This window comes from Strigops habroptila, chromosome 2, assembly GCF_004027225.2.
Source record: "Strigops habroptila isolate Jane chromosome 2, bStrHab1.2.pri, whole genome shotgun sequence".
NCBI lineage: Eukaryota > Metazoa > Chordata > Aves > Psittaciformes > Psittacidae > Strigops > Strigops habroptila.
This window is the reverse complement of record NC_044278.2, coordinates 33,236,958-33,249,957: the sequence shown is the minus strand read 5'-3', so window position 1 is coordinate 33,249,957 and position 13,000 is coordinate 33,236,958. Positions and strand designations below refer to the sequence as shown.

General features: G+C 44.2%; 1 protein-coding gene across 3 annotated transcripts in view; it reads right to left on the bottom strand.

Annotated features, from left to right (window-relative positions):
- Window positions 1-13,000, bottom strand: part of PDE9A (phosphodiesterase 9A) — a 49,706-nt gene that overhangs the window by 13,547 nt on the left and 23,159 nt on the right. For all 3 annotated transcript variants that reach the window (XM_030475916.1, XM_030475917.1, XM_030475918.1), the window contains 4 exons: window positions 12,572-12,642; window positions 8,069-8,153; window positions 3,850-3,931; window positions 1,466-1,540 (listed from right to left, as the gene is read on the bottom strand). In XM_030475916.1, coding sequence (XP_030331776.1) covers window positions 1,466-1,540; window positions 3,850-3,931; window positions 8,069-8,153; window positions 12,572-12,642 — 313 coding nt within the window. The remainder of the gene's footprint in view (window positions 1-1,465; window positions 1,541-3,849; window positions 3,932-8,068; window positions 8,154-12,571; window positions 12,643-13,000) is intronic.

Sequence of the window (13,000 nt, the reverse complement as noted above, 5' to 3'; positions counted from 1 at the left end):
GAACATGTGGGCAAATGCTCATTGCTAAACAAGCACTGACAGAATTGAAATAATCTCTGTAAACATAAACCAGAGCTAAAAGGGTAAGATAAACCCATATGGTGCTCAGCTCACTAGAGATTGTGTAGTATCTTATTTCTGAGCAGCACTCCTCCTTGCAGGGCATGTCTGATCTCTGCATCCTCTTGTTAGCCTTGTTCATGCCACCATATAGTGTTTCCTAGTACTCTGAAGGAGTTACTGTGCTAAAATAATATGCCTCAGCACACAAGAATCCATGGATAATGGCTTTTGTTTCTCACTATTCTTTCTTAGTAGTCAGAACAACAGTGAGTCAACAGTGTTGCGGTCCACCTGGCAGGTCGTAATTCTCCCTTGCTGTAAAGACCTGACAGGCATTCAAAAGCTGGGGCCAAGCCATTTTGCCTGAGCAGTTGTATGGCCATGGTACAGAGAAAAGAGACTGGAGAGGGAGCAGTAACTGCAGAGAACCAGCCTCAGCTTCACACGGACTGCACAAGCAAAGTTCTGCCAGCCTCTGCAAATGGGAGAGGGACCTAAAGCCACTAGGGAACATCTTGTTCCCGTGGGTGCTGTATGGGGTATTTATAATTGTCATGTTGACCTGCAGGTGCTGAGCCATAATGATTCTTACATGCACAACATCTGATTGAGAAAGTAATTAAAGTGATTGCTGCTGGGGTGCTGCTAGAACTACCCAGTCCTTCCCTTGGAAAAAAAGCAACACTAAACCCCTACTTTAGTCCTGCCCTCCCTTACATTTTTCCTAAGTGAGATTAGCTCGTGTTTGCTGAATCTAGTTTTACATTATATTATAAGCTGTCCATTACAGAAACATCCTTCTGCTTCATGCTTCCACAGAGGTTTACACATGGGCCTTCCAGAACCTTCTGCTATACAAGTGACGAGCAATGAATAATACTAATAGCAATAAGAAAAATATGACAAGCAACAAGAAAATACTAATAGGCCTTGCATGCAGCTCTGCAACCTTTTCAGAACACACCGCAGGAAAAACCCTCACCTAAAAGGGTGTGAATCAGTGCATGCACCTCTGCCTGGCTTCATACAGCAGCATGCTGCTTTATCGATTTGAGCAGAGTTGTTGATGATGTGCTTGAGCATACACTTTGCTAGGGATTGATTTGTTCAGATAAAATGGCACAAGGCAACTCATGTGATGGTAATGACAGTGCACCAGTTGTTGTGGGACATTACTAGGAAAAGATTAAAGAAAAAATAGGAGTCAGAGTATGATAATCAGCATAGTCTATCTAACATCTATTAGGAAAAAATACTGTATTCTGGTGTGATATGAAAATAAAAAAAGGATAGAGAGTAAGGGGCAGAAAAGGGGAAAAAACCCACAGACCATCTCAAAGGGCTCTTCTGGCTTTGTTGGCTCTCAGAAAGAGTGCTAACCCAGCTAACACAGCATCCTTACCTCATTGGGCTCCCACAGCCATACATCAAAGGTTGGCTTCCGAAGTGCTTCAATGGTCTCCTGGGACAGCATGTACTGCAGACAAAAAAACAGTTGGCATAAGGGTCCTCCACCCTGGCATGGGACCTGCTATTGGCATGTCCTTGGCACTCCCAGAGTTCTATTCACGAGGGGTTTAGCTGTGTTTCCCAAGGAGAGAGAAACTGATCTCTCACTCTTCCTGCCCAACCCTCCTCACCCTCCCCACCAGCTGCCTGTAGTCAGGCCAGGATGCCTATGCCTAGCAGGCAGCAAGCCCCCAGGCAGCTTGCTGATCGGTGGAGATCCTTGTGGGGCAGAGAGGTGGAGAATTTGGGAGAAATGGCAGGAGAGTGGAGGTGTTATGGGTGGGGTTGTGGGTAAATCCAGCACAGGGATATAAAGGGCACAGGGATCAGACCCGTTCCTGGCTGTACTGGGTTTGTTGCCTGCAGAGCATCAGCAACATTCGATGCAGCCAGTTATGGCTGGATGGTGTGAAGTGTCTACACTTGCAGTGTTAAATTAGCTGGTGGGTATGATATATTTACTTTCAGATGATTTATACTCTCATTTTGAGTATTTTTTCAAGAACGCCCACATTTTCAAATTGGTTGTCAGCCTGCAAGATTCAAGTGATTTTTTATCATTATACTCAGAGGCTTAAAACAAATCCAAGCTCATCAGCCAGTTATGATTTGTGTACAAAATGGAAAAAAGGAATGTGGGGGGTTAAAAGACCAGGACTCTACCAATTCATCTTTTCTAGACTCCATTCATCAGAGTCTTTCTGGGCCACAAAACCCATGTAGCTTCACTTGGCCCATTTACCATGGCTGTCTCTAATTTGTTTGGGCTTACTGTACTGAGCAGGTAAATGAAATTTTCTGAGCCATCAAACTGTTGATACTTAATCCAAGGCAGAATAACAACAAAGATTAATTTCCTTCTTGAGAAGGCAATTATTTTTGCATTTACACATATAATGTACATTGAAAATGATGTTCTGCAAGAAAATTGTGAATTAGCAGTATGAATTTGTTATTTGATAACAAATGTATGTTGCTGTCACGACACCATCTATCAGTGTATTCATTGTTTCTCAGCCTCACTGACGCTGGACAAATCCAGCATCTCACAATGATATAAAATTTTGCCAATCTGTCCAACAGAACCCAAACTCCTAAAAACAAAACTATGAGCTTTGGTCTAGGGGTGGTACAGAAAGACTACCAGTTTACTCTGCAGTCAGTCAGTACAACTCTTCATAGCACTTGTTAATTCAAGATCCTACTATCATAGTAGTACATCAAAATTGGATTTGACATATATACTTATCAAGGGAAAAAATCTGTTTTAGAACTGATATGTTTTGTGAAAATGTGTGTTCGTGCCAGGAGCACAAGCCTCTTGGGCAAAATTAAAAGAAATATATGATGCCTGCTTCAGAGACCTAGAGATCACTTTTGCTAGGCAGAGCAGAATAAACAGCAGAACTTAAAATTCATTGCTCTGTAAGGCTCTGAAGACAAATATGCAAAGAGGCATGTCCATATCATACACCTGCATCACACAGGACCATGTAAACTTCAGAGTGGCTGAGCCAGCTTTGATGTGTGCAAGCAAATGCCCAGTCTTTAGCTCTGATTTGCACATGTATGAGCTGGTGTTTTGTCAAGGTGTGAGGTGGGCACTGAGCAGACATAGCCTGGTAGCTTTGAACAATTCCTGTGGGCAAAGACTGATAGTGCTAGGACCAAAGATGCTGTATGCTTCATGGTTTCAGCCTCATTCATCACTGTGGATTTCTACTTGTACTTGCCCAGTAGACATTTTTCTTCAAGCATTGCTGTTTTCTCTAGTAAATACGTTATCTCATTTTCACAGGGACAATGAATCATTCTGGAGAAAATCCAATGTCACATTTTCTATTTGTTTCCCTAGGTGAAGCACCCCCACAAATTACTTTTTAAATCAAAAAATAATCCATTAGGAGAAAACAGGCAGCAGCACTATTTTCAATTAGAGTACAACATTATAGGCTATTTTTGATTGTTTGCTCTGAGCATGGAGAATAAACAAATCTAACTAGACAAAAGAGCTTTAAATGTTGATGAATGCAAAATGTTCATTAACATTTCAAACACTAATGAGCTTTCAAATATTAAAGACTACTGAGGATCCAACTTTAAGTCACCGCAGGCAGTGACAGTTTTTTCTATTGGCTTCCAGGGATTTTGGATCAGGCCCTGGATTTAGAATTAGCTAGGATGTAGATGGCTAGTGAGTCAAGCGTTGTAAACCAGCACTTGTCAGGATATCAAGTGTGTGGTAGGATTCTGGGAAGAGCAAGCATTGTGTGGTACCTTTGGGTAGGATGGTACATCCCGCCGGGGAGTCGGCCTCTTGTTTTCATCCAAAAAGCTGTACTTGCAGGGACAGTTAGTCCTGAAATTAAATATGCAGCTCTTAACATTGTGGGAACAGAACCACAGTGCCTCAAAAAATGCTGGAAATATTCTGGTGTCTCAGTAGGCATAGCTTGGAGAATGACCCTGCTCTCCAACCTCTTTCTTTCTAATGTGGTGTTGCTCAAATGCATTTAAAGTGTGATCCTCTTTAGGATTTTCTGCCCTTGTGCAACTTGGTGCAGCTTCTCAGTCTATTTGAATTCAAGCAAGAAGCTTCTCCAGGCATGCATCTGTGGATATCCCATCATTTCTGATTAAACCAAGTAACTTTCAGCAAGCAGCTTGCTGTCCATGGCAGGCATAGTTGTCCGAGGACTGCAGAGCCCTGCCAGGGGGCACGCTGAGTATGGACACTGGCACACCTCTTCTTATTTACTAGCGTAGGCACCCACAAAGGCCAAGGCTTATTCCAGCCCAGCTCCAGCCCTCATAAAAGCTTGGGTAAGACCAGCCATTTTGATGGCATGACCATCTTGCCTGCTGCTTTTCAGGCGGGACAACAGCAGTGAGGCACAGGCTCGGCAGACACAGTCTGCTTGGCTCCCAGGTCATGGAGGCAGCGAGCTGCTGCCAGCAATTACAGGTAATCAACACTCGCCTGTTTTTTAACACCAGCACCCACTGATAGTTACCTGCTAATCCTTCCTCTGCATGTGGAAGAGCCAAGCTCATGCTAATCTAGTTAAAGATGTCCCTGCTCATCGCAGGGAGTTGGACTAGATGACCTTTGAAGGTCACTTCCAACCCAAACTATTCTGTGATTCTAGCCCATCTGAGCAGAGGACCGTGATGGTGGGAGATGCACACCAGCCTTACAGCCTTTGCAGAACATCTAGGTTGCTGCATTGCAGTGCGTGAGCAGTTTCTTGCCTTACAGCCATGGGGGGCACAATAAAACTTGGTGTGCTGTCACCTGTGGCAATCATGATACTTTAACTCAACACGTGTTTCCCATGTAGCTGGTCACATGGATTTTAATAACTCTCATGTGAGGCTGATCTGCTTGCATTTTGCATTTATCTCTGGATTATTCTTTCTCATTTTTCAGGCCTCCTGCCAAATGAAGTTAAAAGAAACCCCCCGAAAGAGCCAACCAAAGCATTCCATTAACTTTATTTGATCCTTTTAAAATTATTTCACATATTGTATATTGCATCTCTTTCTAGTGCTTCTCTTCTCTGTTGGGAATTGGTCTGAGTCTCTTTTCTCCTCTTAACATTGATGTCTGCTATCATTCCTGATGGTGTTGTCTGAATCCTGTACAAGTTATGTCATCTTACAGTTCATGGCGGTCAGCTGGCTTCAACCAGCTTTTGAGGAGATTTGAGGAGCCTGTTTGAGTTGATTCTCAGTTGGTGAAAAGCTGTCTTAATAATTTCTAAAGCTGTTTCCTCAAAACTCCACTCTAAGGGGTATTAGTTGGATAAAAATAGTGAGATGGGGGCATTCCTTGCCCTAACTGGAGCTGGCTGCCAGGGTTAGCTGAAGGTCAGCCAGCTATCCCTAATTCCCAGCTGTAGTATGACATTGAAGCCTTCGTGCTACCACACTGGAGAACACACCAGAGCCAGGATGTATCAGACCTTTTCAAACATAAAATTGTATCTGCAAATGATCATGATTTTAAATGACACTATAATGTTATTAGCATCTGCTGGTGGGGAGCGCAAAAAGCAGACTAGCAAAAAAAAAGCAATTTGAGGGGATGCAAGTGGGGATCCTTTGCTCTTCTGAAGAGGACAGATGCACAATTCACTATGCATGATGACTTACAAATCTAGCTGTTCACTCCTACTTGGTAGTTTGATAGTGTAACAGCAAATGTAAGAATATGCAAACATACAAGCATACAGCTGTGTGGGCTGTGATATTATTGAAGGAATATATGCACTCAAGCATACTTTTGTACATTAACTAAATTTAGATGTGATCCCTAATTGCAACTGTAATGCATTATATAGCAAATGGCATAGCACAAGGGAAGAGAAGTCTAAGCAGGAGCAAATACATTTCTACTTACTCTGGGGTGCCTTGTTTTATCCCCACAGCACATATCTCATGCCAATATGAAAGAGATTGCTCAGCCGCTCTGGGGTGAAGCACCCCTAGGCTGGGGTCACTGCGGGCATGGTTCCTGCGGATCCATGGTCACTTGGGGATAGGGAACCATAGCTCATTCCTCAGCAGCTCCCGATGGGGTTCCTTTTAGTGGCTATCCACCAAGAAGCATCCTCTCCTCAGTCTTAGAGCAAAAAGAAGTGACTCATAGCCACCCCTGGTTACACACTGAACCTAGCCACATCTAGCTGCTGCTTTGACACTCAAGCCCTTAGGGTACAAATAATAATGGGCAGAATTTTGTGCAAGGAAGAGGAGCTTTTGTGCACCTGGGAAGAGAAAGACCCAGCTCAAGGCAACCAAGAAGAGCTGCGACAAGTAGCTGCCATATCAATAGGGCACAGAGGGATGCTGAGAAGTGTAAGTTAGGCTCCTGCTTCAGCAAAAGCAGCTATACAGTGTGAGCTAGAGCAAGCGAGATTGGGTATCAGCACTACCTGCTGCTGAGCACTGCATCCATTTTTACCACAGCTTTCCAGCATCATGGTCCATGCTGGTCTCTGGCTTTTGGCAGCTGTCATATCTCACTACAACTCTCAGTGAAGACTACACACCTCAGCTGGAGCTGGCTGCACTGGGCAGACATGGCACTCCCCATTCCTGTTCTTCTTGTTAGCAGATTGCTGTTTATACTACAAAATATAGATTGTAAGATGACAAGATCTGGGACAGGAATGAGTCATGGTTGCTGCTGGGACAGTCCCATACTTCCTGATGTGTGTAGTAGCAACTGGGCGAACATGAAGTTGCCATAGCTTCCTCTTTGGTTTTAAGTCCTGATGTGCCTGTGGTCACTGTGCTTGTAAGTGCAGCTCTCCCAGCTCCCTACAACAGTTGAGGAAAAGTAGAGCTAGATGCATGGGCGCACGTTATTCACATCACACCCAACACAAATCAGCGTACATGATTTTCTATTTGCTGCCAATCTGAGCTCTGATTTTTCTAATGAGATTTCCTCATACACCTGAACAAGAAATGGTGCAAGTCACAGGGCAAACTGCAATCCATCCTACTGGAATAAATCTGGAGCAGATCTGAGGTTAATAATTTTACTCCACAGTTATACTAGCATGACAGCTGAATTTGGCCTTAGACTTAATAAGAATGTATTAACACTGTTCCTTCTGACATATCTAGATAGCAGAATTTATAAAAGTGAGTGATTATAAAGCCTAATTCTTTTAGCAAATCTCCTATTGCCCTCAGTAGGAAATAGCTTTGATTAAAGGTCAGAGGATTTGACCCCAAATGAAGAAAATGAGAGAGGCTGTCAGGATAGCATAGTTACATTTGCAGAGAAAAACCTCCTTCACCCACACTTTGAGCAACGCAGTATATCCCTCTCCAGCAACCTTTCCAGAAGTATTCATCATCTCTCAGTGATGACTTGTTTGTCCTAATGGTGTATTCAGTGACACAGGGGGCAGACTTTCCAGCCGAGACTATGTGCTGCACAAAATGCAATCTTTTCTGCTGTTGTTTTAATTACAGCAAAACCAAGCTTCAAAATCATAGTAAGCCATTGAACTAGAGAGTAAATTCCCAGCTTCTTATTGAATTTGAAATGGACGTTTTATAGTAGCATGAGATCATAATTAGAAGAGCTGCTACTTATTTATTTAATATTTTCCCAGAATATGTTGGAGCTGATTTGAGTGTTAGCTGGTTCCCAACTGAATGCCACACTATACAAAAGTTCTTTTACCATTCCCTCTCTCCCAGTAAATCTGGATGAAGAATTCCCATTCTTTCTGTATGGCGAAAAATAACTCTCTGTTGCAAGACCTTTTTGTCTATTCCCATGGCCTGAGCTATTTTAACTGATGAATGGCTATAGATCTTCAGATGTTAAATTAAAGCCACTGCCCCTAACGGTTATTGGTTTCCTTGCCTCTTCATTTCTAAGCCCAGAAGGTAACTCAATCCTGCCGAAACGCTGCATTAGGGTTTGAAACCAGATGCTTATTTCTTTGGTTAGATCCAAAGCAGGACTTACCTGCTGCTTCTTGCTGCCATTTCCTCCCTCATCTTTTTAATGTCGCTCTTGCATTTCTCAATCTCCACTACTTTCAGGCCTTCCACTGTCAACAAAGGAAAACAACAGGGGTGTTACCATGGCGAAAGTCGAAGGATCTCGTTTCACAATTGTGCAAAATTTCAAAGGGCTTTAACATAGGGTTATCCCATGAGCCAGCAAGCTCTTACAGTCTGCCTCGGTTCTCACATATGCAGGTGCTGCCAGAGCGATGTATCTTGAAAACCCATAGGAATTCTCTGCTGCCAATTTTAGATAATAACTACAGTATTTTAATTCACAGAGTGGCTATAACGTCTCAGCTTTTCCACGACTGTTAGCAGCAGTCAGCTGTCCTGGTGCCTTCACTTCTATGCTGTAGAACACGAATCAAAGGAAATCCTGAGCAAAAAAAAAAACCTCTCCAGTGACGGGATGATAAGCGCAGCTAGGCATACATGTCCCGGTAGGATTAGAATTCCCATTAAGATAAAAGGTTTTAATCTGGAAGTTCACGCAGAGCATTAAGGAGCTCTGAAAGGCATTGCTAGATACAGAAAAACCGAAGTGAGAATGCAGGAGAAAAAGAGAAATGTTGAAAAGTTTTGCTGTAACAATTGATTTAATTTTATTATTTTATTTTTTTTTAGGTATTGAAGATCTGTCACTTCTTTTTGCCAATCAATTTTGTAATCAAAGGTTATTTCTGCATGCAGCACAAAAAAATCCTATATTTCCTTTCTGTGTGTAATTATGAGAGCCACAAGGCAAAAAGTTTGATTGCCTGTTTATGCAGCAATGCACTTCACATAGCCTTGAGAACCTAATGCAGTGCAAGTATAACAATATTCTCCCTTTTCTTTCCCTCTCATTTAACTATCAGCGTGCTTAAGGACATAATACAGCACCATTTATTAAGTACATGTCATTCATATGCAATCATTTCACAGCTCGTTTGTTTACTTATTGTTTGCTTGGACAGGCTGTGGTTCAGCGAACTCCGGGGAATGTGCAATCATACAATCAGTATTCAATAACTTTCTTAGAAAATAATAGTCAAAATCACATTTATCTGGAGGGTAGCATGTAAGTGATGATAAAAAACTGCCTCGGAGGGCACAACTGTGTAGATAAGCAGAGACCTCTGTTTCATTTCATGCTAGTAACAACAAAGATTGCTGTTAGAAATGGGAAAGAGGAAAAACAGAGAGGTGTATGAACCAAGTCCAAAATGGCACATATTAAGGAAAGGAAAGGGAAAGGGGTTTTATTTATGCTTGATTACAGGGATATCCTCCACTTAAAAGTCCCATTTCCAGATTACTGGGTTTTTTCTGTCTAGCATTGTTAACAAGCAATTTCTTTGGGTGTTTACGGTGTGATGATACAGGCAAGATTCTGTCCTGCTTTTTCAGTATCTTGATTCTGGAGTATCTGGCTGTGCTTTTTTGGGTGCTCTGTTCAACTGCTGATGATCAGCTGCAGCTGACTTGCAGGCCCTGGGAGAAGTTTGTGGGTAGTCCATTTGCCAAGCTGTCTAAATGGTGGCTTGTGCCTATTTGAAGCAGTGGGAGCAAAGCAAAGTTATCAGACTTAGAGGGTAGGGGGGCAGGCAACTGCAGAAAGAAGAGGAGCTATGCTGCAAAATGGCAGCCCTGAGCATTTTTTTGTATTGCATCACTTCAGTTTTCTTCCAAAACGTCTCCAGAGGGAGAAGAGAATTTACATAATTATTTTCTTAAGGTAGATGTGAGATGCTTACAAATTGTCAAGGGTTTTTGCCAGCTTCCTTATTCATGTGTGGGCTGCTGTGCAAACACTGGAGCAGAGTAAGTGAAGCCACAGATAAAGCATTCCTAGTTCTTGCCCTGTGTGCAAGGATTTTCCAAGGGGAAGTCACAAGCTTTAGATGGGATTTAAAAATCAGTTAAAAGATTTGGCTCCTTGAAAACACGTCTGTGTGATGCAGTCTCTAGACAGTAATGGGAAGGAAGCTGAGAGCATTTTATGTAAGGTGCAGATGTAACTCTGTCATGAGCACTTATCTCCACACACACGTCCCCTCTGGGGAAGAAATCCTGGAGATCACATGTGAAAGTGGGAGAAAAGGGTTCTCTGAAGGAGGTAGGAGAAAAGGCAAAACAAAAGCACAATTCTTTTCACATTTGGCTCACAAATGATAAATGGCCTTGTCATGTGCACTGATTAAGGGACCATTATATTATTCTGCAGCAAGAAATGCCTTCTGAAAAGACCCTGTGCTGTCTAAAGAAATCCTTGGGCTGAATCCAGCACTGGAACATGGGTCTAAAAGCAACCTCTGGGAGCCCAGCTCGAGCAGGGAGGTTTGGACACTCCCTTTCTCTCACAGTTCTGCTTTTTAAGCATGAAAGCCTGGAATTACTTCAAAATGTTGCAGATTTGGCTCTGTCACAGATTCTGGAAGTCCAATTTTGAGCAGATGGGTGCACTTTTAGACAGGCAACCCAGGGAGCTCCTTCCCACAGGCTGAGGCTGCCAGAGATGGGATCGCGAGTGCTCAGGTAGAATGGCAGCAGATTGCTAGATCAGCTGCTATTTCCATCAGCAGTGAGACCCACTTACAGAAAGAAGCCTTGTCTGGGGACCAGAGAATTCAGTTCACCTGCATGGCACGGCAGTGCTGGGTAGGCTGCCTTCCCTAAACCAGCAATGAAGTGCTGGAGGGTGCAAGCACACAACTCCTCCCCACCAGTGTGCAAATCTGTGTTATCTCCCTCCACTGCTGCTGGTTGCCGGTGCAGGGTGCAGCTGGGGATCCCAGGGGAGCCAGTGGCTGGAATAGTTGCTTGCCTGGGGGATAGGAAATCCCACAGGAACACTGCTTCATTTGCTTTAGTCCACGGCACTTAGCCCTGAGGACTGGAGTTGGCCACAAGCTTCACAAAAAATGCCTGGGGTTCCTTGTAGAGGTCTGTGCTGGGGTAGGCACATTGCAGGTTGCCCCTCCATGGATGTCACTGGAGGGCTCCCACCGCACTGGAGCCTGCAGCTAGGGTGGCCTCAGGAAGAGGTTCCCCTGCAGCTGCTCTTTGAATAAGGACATATTTTCCTCTCCCTGCTGACAAAGGCATTAGTCTCACTGAGCAGCTGCAGGGTCAAGGTAGCTTCTGGTCAGGGGAAGTTTCAAGAAAACAACTTCTTCCATGGACCATAAGCTGCTTTTTTTTTTCCCCAGCCAGCTCTAGTGACAAAAGTGTTTTCTGCAGCTGTAGGGAAGACTCTGCCCGCTCCTGACTTAAATGCTGTGTATCAGCAAAGATGCGGCCTTTGGTGTCAAAACTGGGTGACAGTGCCACACCTCTTCTTCATACCTTTTCCCTGCCTTTCTGTGTGTTCTTCATAATATACTGGAAAACAACAAGTCAGATGCTGGGTGGGGGGAACCCAAAACCCAGAAAAGGAGCTCTTTGACCAAATGAACTTAACCTGATTGTGCACAGTAACTGAATATCATAACACATTGAACAAGCGAGGAAATTGATGCTGCCTAGTAGTCTGCAGGCAATATGGCCAGGGAAGAGTGAACCCCCATGTTAGCAACGCAGAAATCAATGCCTCGTGAGACGACAAGATGAATCGTGAGATGAGTGTAGGTTTAGATTAGACATTAGGAAGAAATTCTTCCCTGTGAGGGTGGTGAGACACTGGCACAGGTTGCCCAGAGAAGCTGTGGCTGCCCCATCCCTGGCAGTGTTCAAGGCCAGGCTGGACGGGGCTTGGAGCAACCTGGTCTAGAGGTAAGTGCCCCTGCCCATGGCAGGGGGGTTGGAACTAGGTGATCTTTAAGGTCCCTTCCAACCCAAACCGTTCTACGATTCTATGATTCTGCAAGGAGAAAGTCTCCCTGCAAATGTTTGACCTCTGCAAGTATCTGACTTGACTTAAAGCAGAAGGAAGGCAGCTGTGTTAACCCCTGTTATTAATTACAAGATGCAGCAGTGACCACTAGGTCCCAGATGTATTAAGGAGGCAGGGTTTTGCAGGGACTTCCTATGCAGAGGCCTGGGAGGGTCAATGCTGGGTGCAGGGGAGGTGATGGGGATGTGGGTGGGGAGGTGAGGGCGCTTGAAGGTGAGGGACAGGGAATTGGGTGTTGGAGACCCTCTGCGTAGCGGGAGGATGTGTCCCTGGTCCCGAAGGTTGGTGAAGGGCTACATGGCCCCTCAAAGGGGAGGCCAGGAGGCATTCCAGATGCTGGCAACACCAGACATCCCCTCCCTGGCCTCATCCCCTGGTGAGTGCCAGCATGGGCTCTCACCTTCCCCACATCTCACCCGGGCTGGCCTCCAGCCTTTTGGGGCCAAGGCCAAACAAATTATGAGCAACTGGAGAAAGCGGAGGGTCTGCGAGGAGTGGGACGGAGGCGGGATACAGGGAGAGCAGCTAGGCAGGGGGTTTCTGAGACACTGGTTCCCACTGTGATGTGAATAAAGGGACACTCACATTCAACCTTTTTCTCCAGCATTGCCAAGTGATTAGCTACTTCCGTTTTCAGCTCGTTGATTTTAAAAACCCTGAAAAGAAAACCCTCATGTATTAATGTTATACATTTAGTGCCGTACCTACCCTAGATACAAAGAACTTTTTCAAGAAATGTCTATATTTTTCAGAGGATTGATCTTTTCAGCCACACTTTCAATAAGGAATGGAAAATTTTCCATAGAAATGCTAAAATTTAGTCAGAAAATACTTTATCCTCCCCCCCCCCATTTGACTGATTTTGTCATGGCCTTGGCCCTAGGAATGTACTGTGGTTCTGCAACACCTCATCACCCTCTCTCAGCAGTGACTTGTTATTGTACCCCCCAGGGAAGCAAAGTTAAATTGATAATGCTTTGCCTAACAGCAGCATTTTGGTCTCTGCATACTCTG